The sequence below is a fragment of the Salmo salar genome, chromosome ssa07 (genome assembly GCF_905237065.1).
Source record: "Salmo salar chromosome ssa07, Ssal_v3.1, whole genome shotgun sequence".
Classification (NCBI taxonomy): Eukaryota; Metazoa; Chordata; class Actinopteri; order Salmoniformes; family Salmonidae; genus Salmo; species Salmo salar.
In genome coordinates, this window is record NC_059448.1 from 46,098,310 (window position 1) to 46,119,080 (window position 20,771).

The following is a 20,771-nucleotide window of genomic DNA, read 5'->3' on the forward strand; positions in this document are numbered from 1 at the left end:
TAGTAAATCATATTTAGTTAGATTCATGCTCCTATGCAATATGTGGCATGTAGGGCAAGCCCAGGCCAAAGGTGAGCTGGCTGAAGGAGGGTCAGACGGTGGACCCCACGCAGGTCACTATCCGCAACACGGACTGTGACAGCATCATCTTCATCCGCAAAGCAGAGAGGAAGCACTCTGGGAAGTACGATATGAAGGTGGAGGTGGAGAACCACGTGGACACGGCCATCATAGACATCCAGATAGTAGGTGGGTCAAAGGACACTGACAGGAAGGATATCCTGATCTCACTTACAGTTAAAGTTGTTTAGGCATAGATCAATTAAGCACTTGTATCGGTCATTTTTACAGATTTAATCAAACAGGAAGTAGAAAAAAATACTATAAGAAGGAAAGATCTCATAGTAAAGAGTTGATCGAGTTGAATGTTTTTAGTGTTGTTCTGCTCTTTATTCCCTACCAAATTTTTCACAGCTGCTAATGTCTAGAACTTGCCAATAAGACCCATACTGATGTTAATGATGTTAACGGATTCATCTCTCCACTCAGACCTCCCAGGGCCTCCACAGTGTGTGAAGATAGATGAGGTCTGGGGGGGAAACGTGGCTCTGGACTGGACTCCTCCAAAGGACAATGGCAACGCCGCCATTACAGGCTACACCATCCAGAAAGCAGACAAGAAGACCATGGTATGAGTCTGCTGAATGCATCACTTAGTACTGTACTGTATGGAATCAGTATGAGGGAGAGATTTTTACAGGAAAAGTACCTCTGTATGTACTATGCATATGGAATCCAAGTGTTTGTGCTAGTCAATATGATCCCCTGCATGTTTAAGGTAATCTGCTTTCTGTGTGACAGGAGTGGTACACGTGTATTGAGCACTACCATCGCACCTGCATCACTATCACCGAGCTGGTGGTGGGGAACGAGTACTACTTCAGAATCTACTCTGAGAACATGGTGGGTCTGAGCGAGGGTGCCACCCAGACCAAGGACAGCGCCCTCATCGTTAAAGAAGGTATGTGTATGGAGATACCGTATGGAGAGCAATGAAAAATATTGACCAGTATGTCATCCCCCTCTACTTTCTTATATTATGGACCAACTCATTCAAAAAGCAGGTGGACATGAACCTCAGTCACTTCTTTTTTTGTTTTTCTTCTTTGTCTTTTATCACAAAAGGTAACGATACATAGTGATAAAATATACATTTTTACAGAATTGGACCAGTTGCTTTCATTCAGAGATGGCGTATACACTACATCATGTTTCATTGTACTGTACTGTTAATGCGGATGTTGCTGTTTCTGACCACAGATGATGAATTAAAATACTGTCTCTCCTTCAATCATGATCACAAGGGATATTCCCCCATGATACAGCTCAGCGCCTGTATCATGTACAACCCCATTCTTCCTCCCTTCCTCCCTCTGCAGGCATGCAACTGAAGAACCCAGAGTACATCGACCACGACTTCAAAGAGCCTCCCAAGTTTACCCAGCCCCTCATCAACACCTTCGCCATCGCTGGCTACAATGCCACCCTCAACTGCAGCGTCCGCGCCAACCCACGGGTAGGTGTAGCCCGGGTCTCAGATCTGTTTGTGCTGTCTTGCCAACTCCATTTCAGCAAATTGGAGTTCGCAAGACAGCACAACAGATTTGGGACTCAGGCTAGGGTAGGTGTGTAGGACTGTACTTAGACAGTGCCTACACCAACCCTCTGGGAATGTTCTGTCCAACTAAACTCCTGGACATGGTTGTGGTATCATTGCTGCTGATGTTCAGTCCTGCCTATTAATTAGTAATTGATTTAGACATGGGAAACCAAGTATGTCTTCTCTATTGACTCTGGCCAATCAATGACATGAATTGATGAATTAGGAGCCAAACCCAAAGACTGTGCAGCCTTGAAGCCCTGAGGCTGGGGCTTCCAATGCCCTGGCCTAGTGGGTCATCTTAGGCCTTTAGTCAGCCTGTTCCCCATACCCCTCCGGCCTGTTCCCCATACCCCTCCGGCCTGTTCCCCATACCCCTCCGGCCTGTTCCCCATAACCCTCCGGCCTGTTCCCCATACCCCTCCGGCCTGTTCCCCATAACCCTCCGGCCTGTTCCCCATAACCCTCCAGCCTGTTCCCCATACTCCTCCAGCCTGTTCCCCATACCCCTCCAGGATGGACCAGGTCCAAATGGTCCAGGCCCCCAGCTGTATGCTGAAAGCTTTACACCTGCAGCCTGCTGTTTCTGACCTCCTCTCAATCACGGCAGCCTTTACACCTGACAGCTATCCTCTCTCTAACAACACATCTCTAGTCAGCTGCCTGAAGGTTTTTTTCAGAGGTAAAAAAATGGATTAAATAAACAGACAGAGGACAACATTTGTTTAACACGTGTGCCTTATTACCATGGGCACTATGTAAATATAAGGGTTTATCTGATTAATGCAGTCTTGGTTATAAGATATGACTGTTCATACACTGTTCTGATTAGGTTATCTCTCATTTGAACAATGTATTGGCCCTCTCACTTATAAAGTAGTAAAAATCCACAGATCAGTAAAACAATGCAATGTATTGAATGCTTTTGAAATAATGTACTACAACATATTGAGTTGACAAATGTTTTAATGATACAGTAGCGATGCCTTTTATAGTACTTGATAAACATTATGGGGAGTAACTTGCGAAACATCCCTGACTTAATTGAGTATTGATATTTTAGAGGCTTCTCTAGGAAACGGAATAACCTTCTCTGTTTTTGACTTCAGCCCAAAGTGATTTGGATGAAGAATAAGATAGCCATCATTGACGACCCGCGCTACCGCATGTTTAGCAACCAAGGGGTCTGCACCCTGGAGATCCGGAAACCCAGCCCCTACGACGGGGGCATGTACTCCTGCAAGGCCATTAATGACCTGGGTGATGCACTAGTGGAGTGTAAGCTGGAGGTTAAAGGTCAGTTTTGGCTGGAGGGGTACTGCGGTGTATGTTATCCACCTGTGTACAGTATTGGGTGTCTAGACTCTATGGTGACGTAGATCAGTACATAGTTTGTTTCAGTGACTACACAACCAAGGGCCCGTCCATATCAGCTGTGGTCCTGTAAGTATTCGTCGTACATATATCGTAGATGATATATGCTTATATTGTCATATACAATATCCAGGGGATTGTCATTACATCACCCCTGCTACTCCAATGAGGAACAATGTATTACATCATGTGGCTGAACTCAATCTATGCATTTCCTTCTCATTTTAGACAATTTTGAACATGTTCATCCAGTCGCAGGTGTTCATACAAGACTTCAGTAATGTCACTTGTGTTCAGCCGAATCCTGTACATCCGACGACCACTGTTGAATTTCCAACCACAATGGCAAATGTAGCATGCTTCACCAATACAGCATGGTCCAATTCTTCCTAAGGCGACATCATACCACAACACCTCATAACTCAAACACACGTCAATACGTATTGTTCTAGATGTAGTTCCCTTGTTAGATGAATACTATCTTGTGGCTCCATGTTTTAATGTTTCCCCTCAGCAGATGGTGATGTTCCTTCAATTACGTGTTTAACTCCTCATATAAAATGACTTCAATAACTGACCAGTATTCCCTGGAGAACACATAACTCCCCCATGTAAACATTTGGATAACCCCTCTTCTCTTCTCTCCCCCCAGTCCCCACTCAGGAATAGTGAATGTATGTTCTCATCCAAGGTAAGCTTTCATATGGTTTTGGCATATGAAGCTTATGTCATTCATTCTGCATCTGTCAAATGCCAATAATACAGCTTTTCTCAGCAGTACTAGGTAGTCTATTTACGTTCACACTGACCCGTCTGAAAGAGTACCAAGGGAAGGAATGCAAGACTACAGGGCTTGCCTGCTTTAGTCAAAATGGATGTGTGTTATGTACAGTAACATAATAGATGATTGTGTATGTGGCTCTAGACACTGTATGGGCAGTGTTCATTGGAGCCATTTACTTTCCAATAACACTCTAGGGTTGCTGTCTAGGGTGGCTGTCTAAAGTCAAGCGTACCCCTAACATTTCAGAAGTCTATTTTAACGGTTGGTGTGACTTGACTGCTTGTATGACCTGTGTTTCCCTGGTAACCGTGTCTGTTCCTCATCTAACATTTGCCACACACAAAAGGTGAGTAACCTTCAAAGTAGTGCAAATGGCCTGATCGTGACATCAGAGTAAATACCAACATCTGCAGAGCATGGCTCTTTGTTGAAGATTAAAGGTTGACATTATGCTTACATTATTTTTTCCAGAAGTCGTTACTCCAGGATGGTGTCCTGTACATAAGTGTTATGATATTTACTGGGGTGATAAGATACAATTCATACATAGATCACTTTCTGCTGATTAATACGTAGATGATATATCTATAGTAGGCCTATATTTGACACAATAGGGATATTATCGTTTGTGTCAATGCACCATCTATTATGTACTAGAGAAGGCAAAACCCAGTAAACGTTCCTGAGCTTCATTGGCACATTTTGGGCCTACCTAGTGAACGGCTATGTCATGGCTCCTATAGCTCTGCCTCTGTAAGCCTAGGCAGATATAGATTTACTCACAGACACAAAAGTGACGTTTTGCATCTTCCCTTTACTGACACTATTTTCTCTCATCTCACTGCTGTCTACTTTGGTATCTCTTCTTTTTTGTACTGTATGGTGTCTCTTCTGTTTCTTTGTTGCAGACTCACCCTCTTTTCGCTGTTTCAGTGTCTGTTTCAATGTTGCACACTGACCCTCCGCTATTGCCGTTGGACTCTTACGATCTTCTCTCCGTTAAAGATTGATAGTCTTCTCTCTCTCTTTCACTTTCTCTCTATACCTCCTAACAACAAATTGAGTGTCTCTCCTTTCTCCCCCAGGGGGCTTTACCTTCTCTGAGCTCATGCAGCGTGGAGTGCCTTTACACCTGATCGATAAGTACATGAGCGAGACCAAGGCCGTGGAGCAGCCAGAGAAGTAGTCGGACTGAGCAACCGCTGATACGCCTAGGCTGCCCGGAAACCTGTCGTCACACCACTAGTGATCTGCCTCGAACCAGCAGTCGAGGGAGGGGCTGGAGGGGGAGGGAGGGATGTACTGGACTTTGGCATGGCATGCTGTGTGCGGGTATGGAGCTAGTTACCATAGAAGAAGCCAATTCATCACCAGCTTTGTGTCATCTCCTAGTATTCAAAAGGCTCTGTTTAAGCTCAGTTGCATGTTGGCAGTGTTTTGGCTGTAGCTTTTTATTTTAGATGAGTAGTGCGGGAAATGTATAGTAGGACGAACTGTAATTTCCACCTATGTGGACATGTTTTGTCTCTGTTGATATTGGGAACTGTGTTTGGGGGAGGGGGCGAATGTTGAAATGTATAAACAATATGGCTTGATGTCTGTAATGCAATGTCTTGTGATTAAAGATTTAACTTCAGAAGATACAAATATTAAAACATTTCTGATCAGGTGATTTGCAATGAGAATTTACAGTATTTCATCAGTCCCTTTAAAATGCTTCACATTAGGATTTTCTGATTTCATTTTCTGTTCTTGGAGTATGAAAAGTATAGTTGTCTGACTAATGTTGAGATTTGGGCTTTCAAACAGACAGTTATCCATCTTTTTGTTTAAGCCTTACACTGCATGACACATTGTGCTTTCTGTGCTCATACTGTACTTCAGGCTTGAGTATATTCTTAGCCGTCAGGCCATCTGCGCATGTTTTAATCTTCAATTTGTAATGTATGACTCCTGGAATAAAATAAAAACATGTAACATGTCATCCTTTGTTTATGTGTAAATACTTTCAAAAAAAGGTTTATACAGTACATAATAGGGAAAAAAATACTGTATTAAGATGCTTACACGCTATATTCATTTCAGAGCGCACTCAGAAATGTTGCAACTACAGAATAAAATGTTACAATGTTACGTTGAATGGAACTATGAAGCTGCAGTAACGTACTGGAGTTGTAGTTCACTGCTCCAAGCGGTCAATGGACTACATTTCATTTGAAATTCCCGGCCTCAATTCCCTTCCGGAGACTTGCTTCCTGCTGAAACGCAATTCTCAATCACAAACGGAAAAAATATCGACATTCATGGTTCCGCTCTAGAAAAATGACTATTCACACGTAACCGCCAAATGAGCAAGTATTTTCTGGGCGATCGCGAGAAGATATCAGTGCCTGAAACCCACAGGAACGTCAAGAGTATCGCTGGGTGATCGGCTACTTCTCGTAGCGCCGAAGCTGTAAACAATGCCACATTTCTTGTGGCTGGAGCCGCTGTCAGCAGCACAACTCAAGCGGCTAGAGGAGCATAAATATAGCGCTTCGGGTCGATCCCTTTTCGAACCTCCTTGTCAGATATATTGGAATTGGCTGGTCCAACAAATTCCAACTTGGGTAGCGCCTAATACTCTGACTATAATTGGACTGGTAATAAATATAGTCACAACTGTAGTGTTGGTGTTTTACTGTCCAACGGCGACAGAGGAGGTAAGTGCTTGCGACCTTGGGGTGGGGGGGAGAAACTTTCGAGTAGCCATGTAACAACACCCCATGACAGCATTGTAACTCTCTGAGATCATGTGTAACATTGTTGCAACTCGAATACATTTACAGCGCTATTGTTACTTTACAACCGAGAAATTGGGATAGGATAAAGTAATCCTTCTAACCCCCCCCCCCAAAAAAAAAGATTTAGATGCTCTATTGTAAAGTGGTTGTTCCACTGAATATCATAAGGTGAATGCACCAATTTGTAAGTCGCTCTGGATAAGAGCGTCTGCTAAATGACTTAAACGTAAACTTGTTCTCAACTGGCCTACCTGGTTAAATAAAGGTAAAATAATAATTAAAACTGCTCAAAGCATCAGCATATTGGGTGGAAAATGTGCACAGTCCACTAATGTTTTGCTTGTCTAATAGCCTATTGTTGTCTTACTGACTTTGCTTGATTTAAAATGCCAAATTAAGAGTTAGTGTCAAAGTTGCCACCATGTTTGCTCAGCAACTCGTAAATCAAGCGAATAGTAATTTAAGTGTTGCTGAATGTTTATTCAAGGAAAGGTAAAGTTAATATTACTTTAGTTTTCTCAAGTTTGATTGGATCATGTAAATTAAGAAAATACAGTTGAAGTCGGAAGTTTACATACACTTAGGTTGGAGTCATTAAAACTCGTTTTTCAACCACTCCACAAATCTCTTGTTAACAACTATAGTTTTGGCAAGTCGGTTAGGACATCTACTTTGTGTAATTTTTCCAACAATTGTTTAGACAGATTATTTCACTTATAATTAACTGTATCACAATTCCAGTTGGTCAGACGTTTACATACAATAAGTTGAATGTGGCTTGGAAAATTCCCGAAAATGATGTCATGGCTTCAGATAGGCTAATTGACATCATTTGAGTTAATTGGAGGTGTACCTGTGGATGGATTTCAAGGCCTACAGTCAAACTCATTGTCTCTTTGCTTGACTTCATGGGACAATCAAAATAAATCAGCCAAGTCCTCAGAAAAAAAGGTAGACCTCCACAAGTCTGGTTCATCCTTGGGAGGAATTTCCAAACGCCTGAAGGTAGCATGTTTATCTGTACAAACAATAGTACGCAAGTATAAACACCATGGGACCGCTCAGGAAGGAGACGCGTTCTGTCTCCTAGAGATGAACGTACTTTGGTGCGAAAAGTGCAAATCTATCCCAGAACAACAGCAAAGGACCTTGTGAAGATGCTGGATTAATGAAAACATTCTTGGCAAATGCTTTCGCTTTCGTCCGTCTTGCGCCGGTCCAAGAATTTCACCTCTAGCAGCACAATACAAAAGTATCTACATCCACAGTAAAACGAGTCCTATATCAACATAACCTGAAAGGCCGCTTAGCAAGGAAGAAGCCACTGCTCCAAAACTGCCATTAAAAAAAGCCAGACTACAGTTTGCAACTGCACATGGGGACAAAGATTGTACTTATTGGAGAAATTTCCTCTGGTCTGATGAAACAAAAAATAACTGTTTGGCCACAATGACCATCGTTATGTTTGGAGGAAAAAGGGGGGGCTTGCAAGCCGAAGAACACCATCCCAACCGTGAAGCACGGGGGTGGCAGCATCATGTTGTGGGGGTGCTTTGCTGCAGGAGGGACTGGTGCACTTCACAAAATAGATGGCATCATGAGGGAGGAAAATTGTGGATATATTGAAGCAACATCTCAAGACATCAGTCAGGAAGTTAAAGCTTGGTCGCAAATGGGTCTTCCAAATGGACAATGACCCCAAGCATACTTCCAAAGTTGTGGCAAAATGGCTTAAGGACAGCAAAGTCAAGGTATTGGAGTGGCCATCACAAAGCCCTGACCTAAATCCTATAGAAAATGTGTGGGCAGAACTGAAAAAGCTTGAGCAAGCAAGGAGGTCTACAAACCTGACTTAGTTACACAAGCTCTGTCAGGAGGAATGGGCCAAAATTCACCCAACTTATTGTGGGAAGCTTGTGGAAGGCTACCTGAAACATTTGACCCAAGTTAAACAATTGAAAGGCAATGCTACCAAATACTAATTGAGTGTATGTAAACTTCTGACCCACTGGGAATGTGATGAAATAAAAGCTGAAATAAATCATTCTCTCTACTATTATTCTGACATTTCACGTTCTTAAAATAAAGTGGTGATCCTAACTGACCTAAGACAGGGCATTTTTACTAGGATTATATGTTGGGAATTGTGAAAAACTGAGTTTTAAATGTATGTAAACTTCCGACTTCAACTGTAGATAATAGGTATTCAACTTCACCCATAGTCAGCAAATCATTAACAGGTTGAATACCTAGGTTTTAACCATGCCACGTGTTCATACTATGACGTCATCCGCTCAGGTTGATTCTCTGAAGAGAGAGAGGGTGTGTGAACCTACCCCTTTGGCTGTTTGGCTTCTTTTCCTTCCTTTCTATAGTTTGCATTCAGGCATGTGCCTGTCAGGTATTCAGAGATGTGTTACAGTATGTTTATTAGTTCTACACCTTTGTCCACCCATCCCACAGTACAGATTAGAATCTCACCACTGACACAAAGTCCAGATTCCATCAAGCTCCAGGCAGGTTTGTGCAGCAGACAATTCAACAAGGGCATTTTATATGCAGCACAAGCTGTTGTCAATGCAGCCATGGACTCACATGTAACCTTTCTCCATCTGCAATCTGTATATACAGTACAGCTTTGAATAACTTGATAAAAGGGTTACCTGGCCTTGACATAAGCTGCAGCATACACTACTGTCACTGACCAACTGAAAATATGTCAAGGGTGACCCTGTATGCCTATACTCAATACTGAAATTGTAACTAAGATGACTACCTGTATACAGAAAGGGCTTTTTAGGGCAGGGGTTACTGAAGAGCAGTTTGTTGTTGTTGCTGTTGGTAGAGGAAGGGAGTGGAAAACAGCAGGATATCTAGAAAGAGAAAAAAAACTACTGTCAAAACAGTTGTGGTGGACAAACACACAGTTAGGCCAATACAGTAGTGTTGGGCAAGTACAGTGCAGAGAGAACACAGTTGTGAAGAGAGAAGAGTTAGTACAGTACATTGTAACCGGTGGGCCCGGGCCCACCTACTGGAAAGCCAGGCCGATCGAATCAGATTGGGGAACAACATTTTTTAATAATTATGCTCTCTACATGTCAGTGTTCCAAATGGGACATTATTTGACTTTTTACCTAAACATGCAAACACCATCACATATAATTCATAGCAAGCAGTGCACTGGAATGGCATTTAGATTAAGTGGAATGACATTCTCTCATGGGATGGGTGGTCAAAAATAACTAACTGAAAGCCACACCCCCAATAAGCCATGAATATGACTGCATTGAGGCCTATGTCACTGTGCTTCTATGGCTATACAGTGCATTCGGAAAGTATTCAGACCCCTTGACTTTTCCACATTTTCTAAAATGTATTAAATACATTTTTCCTCTTCAATCTACACACAATACCCCATAATGACAAAGCAAAAACAGGTTTTTAGAAATGCTTGCACATTTCTAAAAAACTTAAAACAGAAATTGTCTTATTTACATAAGTATTCAGACCCTTTGCTGTTAGACTCGAAATTGAGCTCCAGTGCGTCCTGTTTCCATTGAGCATCCTTGAGATATTTCTTCAACTTGATTGGACTTGATTCTTCAACTTGATTCAACTTGATTGGACACCGATGGTGAATTCAATTGATTGGACATGATTTGGAAAGGCACACACCTGTCTATGTAAGTGCATGTCAGAGCAAAAACCGAGCCATGAGGTCGAAGGAATTGTCCGTAGAGCTCCACGACAGGATTGTGTCGAGACACAGATCTGGGGAAAGGGTACCAAAACATTTCTGCAGCATTGAAGGTCCCCTAGAAAGCAGTGGCCTCCATCATTCTTAAGTGGAAGAAGTTTGGAACCGCCAAGACTCTTCCTAGAGCTCCAGAGTTCCTCTGTGGAGATGGGAGAACCTTCCAGAAGGACAACCATCTCTGCAGCACTCCACCAATCAGGCCTTTATGGTAGAGTGGCCAGACGGAAGCCACTTCCTCAGTAAAAGACACATGACAGCCCGCTTGGAGTTTGTCAAAAGGCACCAATAGGACACTCAGTCCATGAGAAACAAGATTCTCTGGTCTGATGAAACCAAGATTGAACTCTGGCCTGAATGCCAAGCGTCATGTCTGGAGGAAACCCTGGCACCATCCCTACAGTGAAGCGTGGTGGCAGCATCATGCGGTGGGGATTTTATTTTTTTCAAGCGGCATGGACTGGGAGACTAGTCAGGATCGAGGAAAAGATGAGCGAAGCAAAGTAGAGAGAAATCCTTGATGAAAACCTGCTCCAGAGCGCTCCGGACCGCAGACTGGGGTGAAGGTTCACCTTCCAACAGGACAACGACCCTAAGCACACAGCCAAGGCAACGCAGGAGTGGCTTCGGGACAAGTCTCAATGTCCTTGAGTGGCCCAGCCAGAGCCCGAACTTTACCCGATCTAACATCTCTGGAGAGACCTGAAAATAGCTGTGCAGCAACGCTCCCCGTCCAACTTGAGAGGATCTTCAGAGAAGAATGGGAGAAACTCCCCAAATACACCATGCCACTGCCGCCTTTTATATGTTCATTTAGCAAACAAGACGGCTCATAGTCCAGTGCCTTTATTACAGTCAACACACCTATATTTTAGCTTTAATTAACTTAAAAAATACTAAATTCTCTGAGCCTCATGGCAAAATGTGTAGAATAACATGGAGCTTCAAAACAGCACAGAGTGTAGAATTGCAGGAAATGTGCTTTAAAACAACAGTTTTTTCTCTTTGCCCCATGGTAACATTTTGTAGAATTTCAGAAAGTTAACATTCAACCACTGATTGCAATAGTCTGCTTTCTCTGATTTGCTTGACCTTCACTTGAACTCTGTTGAACTCTGCATCCAGCAAATGAGTAGATAAAGCATGTCTGGTTGGAGGGGTGTATGCTGGACAAAGAACATTCAGAAATCTCTTCCAATACACATTGCCTGTGAGCATCAGAGGTGAACCAGTTGCATACACAGCTCGAGCAAGAAATTCATCAGCATTTCTCTGAGTACGTTCCTCCATTGAGTCATAAATACTTCTGATTCCAGGAGGCCCGTGAGCTGTTGATATCGATAAGGTGTCTGATTCATCATTTTCACCTCGAATAGCAGTAGAGGGACTTTTGTCAGAGGTTGTTTGTTGTGAGCGCTGAGGGAACTTTATGCACTTGGCCAGATGATTCTGCATCTTTGTTGCATTCTTCACATGATTTGGCACAGTATTTTCAAATGTACACAGCTTTTCTTTCTACATTAGCTGCAGTGAAATGTCTCCACACATCAGATAGTGCCTGTGGTATTTTCCTGTAAATAGGAGAAAAAAAAATGAGAAAAAAAAACAAATACAATTCCATGTACAGATAAATAGTTAAGCTGTTAGATTAAACAACTCCTTTGTAAGATGTTTTAAAATGAAACATGTATGGAAACAGGTGAATTAACACTCCTCAGTTAGCAGGCTCAAGCAAGCTAAAACCCACATGGTAGCAAAAACTAACTAGCAGAAATTGTTAACCAGTTAGAAATGATTTAAACACACATTGCTTTGGTTACTATTTACTAGTTAACAAAAAATCATGTGTCATGTAAAATATATTTACCCCACCCAGTATTGTAATCAAAACTTACCAGAAAGCATGTAGTCCTTGGCTCAGACAGTGTAGTGGTGTGGGCTCAATAGCATCTCATTAGTGTGCAAGATCTTGAATCAGCTGTACATGTGATGGAAGAGTGCACTGTGCATGCGGAGATTTGCAATTCCATTGAATTGAATATGCCACAATACCTAGAATTGCCTTTTGTATCCCACAAAAAAGGTTCACTGTTTTTAAGCTAACTTTTTTTTGATTCATTTAAGCAAAATCCCCTAAATTACAGGGCTTAACTTCCATGGAAAAGTCCGGAAATTTACCAGAAAGTTTCCGACCCTTTGCAACCCTAGACATAGTGTGTTGAGGACATTGCAGAGAATATGGAACAGCAGTTGAAAAACAAGGTAAAGGATTTCACCTATTTCTCCTTGGCCCTGGATGAGAGCAGTAATGCACGTGACACTGCGCAGTTGTTAATATCGTTATCAGGCATAACTCCAGACTTTGGAATTACAGTCAATGAAGAGCACAACCACAGGGAAATATTTATTGGAGGTTAATAAGTGTGTGGCAAAGCTGGGACTGAGTTTGAAAAGTTATCCAGTGTGCCCAAACTTGACAGGCAAACACAATGGCCTTTTGAAAATAATACAAGATCAAGTAGCTGAGCTGAACCCAGATCAGAAAATTATTTTCCTGCATTCCATTATTCATCAGGAGGTGCTCTGTAAATGTGTTCTGAAAATGAGCCATGTTGTGGATACAGTCACTAAAGTGGTAAACTTCATAAGCGCAAAATCTTTAAACCACAGGCATTTTGTCTCACTGTTGGAAGACAGAGTCAGGTCATGCAGATCTCCCCTACAACACAAATGTAAGATGGCTGAGTTTGGGGAAGGTGCTTATTAAAAGGGTGTGGGACCTGAAGTCGGCGATTGCTGAGTTTTTGCAAATGAAAGGAGAATGTGGATTTCCCTCAACTGCAAGATAAAGAATGGTTGGCTGATTTTTGCCTTCACCGTGGACATCATGGCCGTCATGAATGAACTGAATTCCGAACTACAAGGGAAGGGCCTTTTTGCACATCAGATGTACAGTCTTGTCAAGCCTTCAAGGGAAAATTACTCCTCCTGACCCGCCAAGTAGAAGCCAACAATCTCACCCACCTTCTGACACTACTGGTCTGTTCCCTATCAGATGACCAGTGGGAAAAGTATACGTCGCTGCTGCGTGCTTTGAACGGTGAGTTTTTCTCGTCGTTTTGAGGGCTGTTGTTTTTCTCTCCTTTCACCTTCAATGTGGATAACGCTCCCACTGACTTGCAATTTGAGCTTATCGATCTTCAGTCTGATGCAGTGATTGTTTTGAATAGTTCTCCAATGTCACTGATGAGGTTCTATGCATCTTTCGATGAACAACACTTTCCAAACATTAGGAGTCATGCTCAGAAGATGTTTGTTTGTACTGTTAGGTTGACCCAATGTATGTGAGAACAGATATTTTCAGTGATGAAATATAACAAGTCAAGGCACAGATCATCTCTTACTGACTCTTAGCAATCCTGCGCATAGCGACGTCAAACTATACCTGACTTCACTGCTCTAGTCAATGCCCATCAGAGACTTCACTCCTCACACTGATTGAGTAGTTTACATGTAATTTTGAGCTCTGGTGTTTTTTGTGCATACCCGTTAACAAGAGTTCTGTGGTGCTGAATGCACAGTACTTTTCCCTCCGTGTAGTTCATTGCATGTTTTTAATAATGAAAATGCCTACCAAAAGGAGAACATGGATGTGGTTTATTTCTGTGCATGTTAAAGTAAAATAAGTAGCATATCTGGACGTGATTTACAGTAGATACATCTTCTGTCAACATAGTCATTCACATGATGTACAATCCTGTAATATGCTTCTGGCCGGTGATGGCAAAAATATATTCTAATGTGGAAAATAATTGCCCAGGCCTGCATTATACTGTTTTGCCTTTCAAATCATTTTCTACAAAACAGCTGTCGTAAGCATACATTTTAGAAAATGTTAGACAATGTATTATAAGATGTCCGTTAGAGAAAACAAACCTGTGTTGAGGTAAATAGTAAAACATCTCAACTTGTCAAACACAAGCAACTCTCTGTTTTGCAAGAAGTGACTCAAAATAAGATAAACAACTTTCCCCAATGTGTGTCATGGCTTACTTCAATCTTCACTGATTTGGTAATACACCCTGCATCTCATGTAAACAAGTATGTTTGTTTACACAGAACACAAAAACCCGAGACCTTTCCCTTCAACGGGGGATGGTGGAGGAAAAGTTTGTCCTAGTTGAAATGGAAACCAGGTCATTCCATTCCCTTGTTTAATCACATTTCTCTCCCTCACTTTTTCGCTCTCCCTTCCTCTTTCCAGGCTCCAGCATGGGCCTTCATCCTGAGTGCGTTGGGCCTGTTCATCTATCAGTCGCTGGATGCCATCGATGGGAAGCAGGCCCGGAGGACAAACAGCAGCTCTGCGCTGGGGGAGCTCTTTGACCACGGCTGTGATGCTGTCTCCACAGGTGCGGGCCCAAAAAATGTTTTTTTGCCTGTTAATTTGTGGTGCTTTACAGTACCTGACCAAGTGTATATTTCAAGCAGTGGGGCTTCCCTGTACTTTTGTCTAGAGTCTGGCCTAGACTGCGTTTAGTGTTTAGTCATAGCAACCATTGTGTCATATTGACCGACAACATACATTGTTCTATGCCTCAGAAGTATGACACATTGTTACTCATTAGTTCTCATCTCGTCTCTCTCTCTCTCTGTCTGCAGTGTTTGTTTCTGTGGGCACATGTATATCCTGTGGGGTAGGAAGCTACCCTGATTGGATGTTCTTCTGTGGCTTTGTGGGGATGTTCATGTTCTTCTGTGCACACTGGCAAACCTATGTTTCCGGAACGCTGCGCTTTGGCCTGTAAGTAGGAATGATGCCCAATTATATTATTTGTTTAGCTGTTGCTGGGCAGATAACGACTGTTTGTTTTTGACGTAGTACTTAAGTCTAGTCCATCATGCTTCATAAAATATACAGTCTGGTTCTGATCTATGAGTTCTATAAATTCTCTCCACCCAGGGTTGATGTGACAGAGGTCCAGATTGCCATCGTTGTCATGTATGTGATGTCAGCTTTTGGTGGAGTGGCCCTTTGGGACTACAGGGTATGGCTTCAATACATTTATCCATCCATGCACATAAACCTAACACACACTCCCATACCCACTCATACACTCTCTCTCTTTCCTTTTTTCTGTCAACTAAGCTGTAGGATTTGGAGACTTGGACGTTTTACACCAACATTTGGCACCATAAGACAACACAACCAATCCTTAACATGTACTGTATAACCAACCAACCAACCCCACACCAACAATCTACTAGTTATTAAATAGTCCTTTTGTTTCACTTTCACTCTGTGCAGCCTGTGGAGGCTTAACGACTAAACGCCACAGAAGTGAGAAGGTAATTATGGGTAGCTAATCCACCGTGGCGTAGACATGATCTGGCTAGAAAACAGCTGATGTCACCACGCAATATTATTTGGCTTCTCCTCCCATCATGGCCTCAGCAGCATGCCCCGCCCACCCACAGCTTATTGGTGTAAACAACGCTAGCTGTTGTGACAGAAGGTTATTCGTTCTGTTAACTGAAACTCTTGGTTGTTTCACCCTCTTGTAGTTGCCCGTCCTTGGGGTGAAGCTGTACGCCTTCCCCATCTTGGGCATCATTGGGGGAGCCGTGTTCTCCTGCTATAACTACTTCCACGTTATCCTCAACGGGGGCGTCGGCAAGAACGGCTCCACTGTGGCTGTAAGTATTATTATGTAATTACGTGTTTAGTGAAATTTCTGGATTGATTCGTGTTTTTTATTACACTTAAGCCTAGAAAGCTGACGTGGTTGTAAGAAGTTGCATATACACTGTCTTCAGAAACTATTCATACCCCTTGACTTATACCACATTTTGTTACAATGAATTCCAAAAATATGTTTTCACATTTTTTTCTTATGTATTGAACATGAAATGCAGAAATATCTCATTTACATAAGTATTCACGGCCCTGAGTCAATACTTTTGTAGAAGCACCTTTGGCAGTGGTTACAGCTGTGAGTCTCTAAGAGCTTTCCACACCTGGATTGGCAACATTTGCCCATTTTTTTATTCTTTTCTTTAATTCTTCAAGCTCTACCAAATTGGTTGTTTATCACTGCTAGACAACCATTTTCAGGTCTTGTTATAGATTTTCATGTAGATATAAGTCAAAACTGTAACTCGGCCACTCAGGAACATTCACGGTCTTCTCAGTAAGCACCTCCAGTGTAGAGGTCGACCGATTATGATTTTTCAACGCCGATACCAATTATTGGAGCACCAAAAAAGCCGATACCGATTAATCGGCCAATTTTTATTTAAAAAAATTTATATTTACATTATAATTTTTTGTGTGTGTATTTGTTTGTAATAATGGCAGTGTTGGAGAAGAAAGTAAAAGTGCAATATGTGCCATGTAAAAAAAGCTAACGTTTAAGTTCCTTGCTCAGAACATATGAAAGCTGGTGATTCAATATTCCTAGTTCTTCAATATTCCCACTTAAGTTTTAGGTTGTAGTTATTATAGGAATTATGACGCGTCGACTATTTCTCTCTATACCATTTGTATGTCATATACCTTTGACTATTGGATGTTCTAATAGGCACTTTAGTATTGCCAGCTTAATCTCAGGAGTTGATAGGCTTGAAGTCATAAACAGCGCTGTGAATCAAGCGTTGCTAAGAGCTGCTGGCAAACGCAGTAAAGTTTGAATGAATGCTTACGAGCCTGCTGCTGCCTACCACCGCTCAGTCAGACTGCGCCTATCAAATATCAAATCATAGACTTAATTATAATATAATAAACACAGAAATACAAGCCTTTGGTCATTAATATGGTCAAATCAAAATATGGTTTATTGTTTCAGTGAAATATGGAACCGTTCCGTATTTTATCTAACGGGTGGCATCCCTAAGTCTAAATATTGCTGTTACGTTGCACAACCTTCAATGTTGTGTCATAATTATGTAAAATTCTGGCAAATTAGTTCGCAACAAGCCATGCGGCCCAAACTGTTGCATATACCCTGACTGCGTACAATGAACGCAAGAGAAGTGACAATTTCCCTAGTTAATATTGCCTGCTAACATTAATTTATTTTAACTAAATATGCAGGTTTAAAAAAATATGTACTTCTGTGTATTGATTTTAAGAAAGGCATTGATGTTTATGGTTATATACATTTGTGCAACGATTGTGCTTTTGTTAAATCATCACCCGTTTGGCGAAGTAGGCTGTGATTCGATGATAAATTTAACAGGCACCGCATTGATTATATGCAACGCAGGACAAGCTTGTTAACCTAGTAATAATGTGAAGATTGATTGTTTAATGCTAGCTAGCAACTTACCTTGGCTCCTTGCTGCACTCGCGTAACAGGTGATCAGCCTGCCACGCAGTTTCCTCGTGGAATGCAACTTAATCGGCGTCCAAATATTACCGATTGTTATGAAAACTTGAAATCGGCCCTAATTTTAACTATCCCAAAGCCTAGGACCAAGAGGCATGGAGAGGCAGCCTTTAGTTATTATGCCCCCAGCATAGCCTGCCTGAGGGAGGCTGAAACTGTGGATATATTTAAGAGGTCTGAAAACACATATTTTTAGCTTTGCTTTTTCTTAGGGTGCTTTTTAGTTGTTCAGTTTGTTTGTTGTGTAGTAAATATTTCAGCTTTTATTTTCTTTTTTACTGTAATTTACATTGCGTTGCATTCCATGTCTGAAATGTGCTGTATAAATAAAGTTTGATTTCATTTGAAGGCACTGTACATTTTAGGACAATCAAAAAAAAATGGGGCTTCTATTCTAGATTAACAATTCAAAAGTTATTTACTATTTTGCTGTGTGTCCCTTAGGACACCAGTGTGCTGGCACCAGGTATGCACATCGGCCTCATCCTCACACTGGCCTTCATCATCTTCAAGAAGTCATCCAACAAGCTTTTTGAACTGCACCCCTGTCTCTACATCCTAACTTTCGGCATGGTCGTCGCCAAGATCGCCAACAAGCTAGTTGTGAGCGCTCCATTTAATAGAAGTCTTAACTTTCTTACATTGCTGTCATCTCTCAATCTATTAATATCTCTAGTCTACTGCCTGAAGAGAAATTCATAAAAAAATATATATTTGTCTGTCTGGAGTGTCTTATCAAGCAAGCAATGAATACTTTTCCTCTCTCATAAATGGGACCTCCATATGTAACAGTGAAAGCCATACCAGTATTTACCTTAGCTCATTCATTAGCTTTGCTGCTCCTCCACCAATATCTGTATGTACCTTATGTGTTCCTCTGTCCTTGTGTCAGGTGGCCCACATGACTAAGAGTGAGCTTTATCTCCCAGACACGGCTTTCATCGGGCCTGGCCTCCTCTTCCTCAACCAGTACTTCAACAGCTTCATCGACGAGCACATAGTCCTCTGGATCGCAATGGTGAGTTCTCACCCCAGATTTGTCTTTACGATTCTGTAGTTCTGTCATCAAAACAATGTTTTAGTACAGGTCTGGTGTCATTTTCAACCCACTAACCCATTTCAGTTGTCTTCCATATAGATAGGACCAGGAGTTTCCCCTAACCACATAAACTGACTGGAAACAACTCTAGGCCCTATGTGCATCAAGTACATTTCTCATGCCAGTCCTTATATTTCCTCCCCAGGTCCTGTCGTTGATTGACTTGACGCGCTACTGCACAGGCGTGTGCATCCAGATCGCCTCACACCTGCGCATTCACGTGTTCAGCATCACGGCGCACGCCGCCCCCAAACACGACTGACGTTTTGCCCGGAGGAAGGAGGCGGGGGAGGCGGAGGACGCCGCCCCACTCTTGAAAGCAGACGAGGTCCCCTCCACCCAAACCTCAGCAGCCTTGACACAGTGACCACCTCTGACTAAAGGTTGTCTGTAATAACGCTAGAGTAATGACAGGAATGACATAACCACCCGATTTAGAGCCATCGTCAAGGGTAACACACTGGTCTGTATCTCACTGGACGAGTGCAGTGTAGCTGGCATGGAAATAAGTTGCTTGGTTTTTCTTTGTCTCCATATAGGAAGTAATGAGACTCAGATTTGATAAATGTCATCAGACAGGTTTTAACATCCAAAGCGCACCATTTGCCATTATTTCCATCTCATTCAAATCATACACTATGGGTAAATACATTTTTTTGGCAAAGATCAAAATGTTTCTCAGTGATCAGATAAAGTTGCTTTGTATTATTTCCCCCCTTGAATTTGGTTCCTCAATTGTTTTGACAATTGACCTATATTCCATGCTGTAAATTTAGAGGCTACAGTACCAGACTCATGTCTTCACAGCCTCTTCTTAAAAACAATATGATAACTCAACCCAATGAACATGTTTGATCATTGCCCAAATTGATATTGTTGCTCTTGAAGTCATTCATTAGTCATGTTTATTTATTTAGACCCAATCTGACATGAAATTAACCCAATCAGGGCTAGGAAATACAAAATAAATCAACCTTTCAACCTCATAACTTCTAAAATGAAGTTTGTAAAGTAGAATGAGACATTCCTAATGAGGTATGGTAAGCTAATTGTCAAGGACTGCAGGTTAAGGGTCTGGATTAACGCTGAAAACAGTGACATTTCTTCAAGGGCTTCCATCTGACTGTGAATCCCCCTCCAGTGTATCCAACACCCTCCGTAACCTCAACTCTAGTTGATGTCCTTGTAGTCATGTTGGTGATGCGTTCACACAAGTCCTGTCTGCTTTCAACGTTCTTCTCCCTAAAGGGCTAATTCTTTAAATCCTTTTAATTTTAAAAATATCTGAAGCATTTTAAGAACAAGTACTAAAATGTTTGTCTTTTCTGAATCATTATGAAACCAGTATTTATGGTTGAGGTATCGAACAATGTAACAACTGAGAAAATGTTTTACTGGAAGCCATCTTTTTTTTTATCACACATTTTGAATATGTATAGGTGAATGAATGCATTTGGTACATTAAACTTAATGATTTGTGATTGTTGAATGGTATGATGCTGAATTGTCATTGCTCAACAACTTTAGGATAGACAAAGGGATGCAACGGTACTGGGATCGATGTGGATGTTTCACCCCTGTGGGCATGTTAATGGAACAAAGAGATAAGGAAATCAAGAACCCCTACTCTAGGAATATGACCATACCATAAAGAAAGTGTCCCTAAAAGGACATTTTGACTTTGATATATTGGTGGGTAGAATTCCAATGAGAGCCTTCAGATTGTGACATTTCAATGACTGTCTGGAAATGTTAGCCACCTGTTTTTGTTCAATCAGGGTTTGAACTCAAGGTGAACTTTGAAACTATGCATTGAAAAGGCCACATGCTCAATTTTAACATGGTATTGTACTGTTCAATACCTTTATACTAACACGTTTAAAATTATTGTAATAAAGAAATATTTTCCATTCAAGAGATTCATGA

At 41.7% G+C, this 20,771-nt stretch overlaps 2 protein-coding genes across 19 annotated transcripts in view; both read left to right on the top strand.

Moving 5' to 3' along the window:
• The window catches only part of LOC106609429 (myosin binding protein C1), a 33,397-nt gene extending 27,595 nt beyond the window's left edge, over nt 1-5,802 (top strand). For 17 of the 18 annotated variants that reach the window (XM_045722067.1, XM_045722069.1, XM_045722068.1 and 14 more), the window contains 6 exons: nt 54-249; nt 550-689; nt 862-1,021; nt 1,440-1,576; nt 2,770-2,956; nt 4,904-5,802. In XM_045722067.1, coding sequence (XP_045578023.1) covers nt 54-249; nt 550-689; nt 862-1,021; nt 1,440-1,576; nt 2,770-2,956; nt 4,904-5,004 — 921 coding nt within the window. In that variant the 3' untranslated portion in view covers nt 5,005-5,802. Of the gene's footprint in view, nt 1-53; nt 250-549; nt 690-861; nt 1,022-1,439; nt 1,577-2,769; nt 2,957-3,686; nt 3,726-4,903 lie in introns of all 18 variants that reach the window. The other variant, XM_045722074.1, reaches the window with a different exon arrangement.
• A 257-nt stretch (nt 5,803-6,059) lies between these two features.
• Nucleotides 6,060-20,760, top strand: LOC106609452 (cholinephosphotransferase 1). The gene is made up of 8 exons (XM_014208305.2): nt 6,060-6,520; nt 14,623-14,770; nt 15,021-15,162; nt 15,322-15,406; nt 15,924-16,055; nt 18,191-18,349; nt 18,639-18,764; nt 18,991-20,760. The coding sequence occupies exons 1-8, from the start codon at nt 6,281-6,283 to the stop codon at nt 19,105-19,107; spliced, it is 1,149 nt and encodes a 382-aa protein (XP_014063780.1). The 5' UTR covers nt 6,060-6,280; the 3' UTR covers nt 19,108-20,760.
• The last annotated feature ends 11 nt before the right edge of the window (nt 20,761-20,771 follow it).

What these genes read in the sequence shown, in the direction of transcription:
- LOC106609452 (XM_014208305.2), top strand. Translation starts at nt 6,281, where the DNA reads ATGCCACATTTCTTGTGGCTGGAGCCGCTGTCAGCAGCACAACTCAAG. An exon ending in GGAACGCTGCGCTTTGGCCT is followed by an intron (nt 15,163 to 15,321) that starts GTAAGTAGGAAT and finishes CTCTCCACCCAG; the next exon opens with GGTTGATGTGACAGAGGTCC. An exon ending in AGATCGCCAACAAGCTAGTT is followed by an intron (nt 18,350 to 18,638) that starts GTGAGCGCTCCA and finishes TCCTTGTGTCAG; the next exon opens with GTGGCCCACATGACTAAGAG.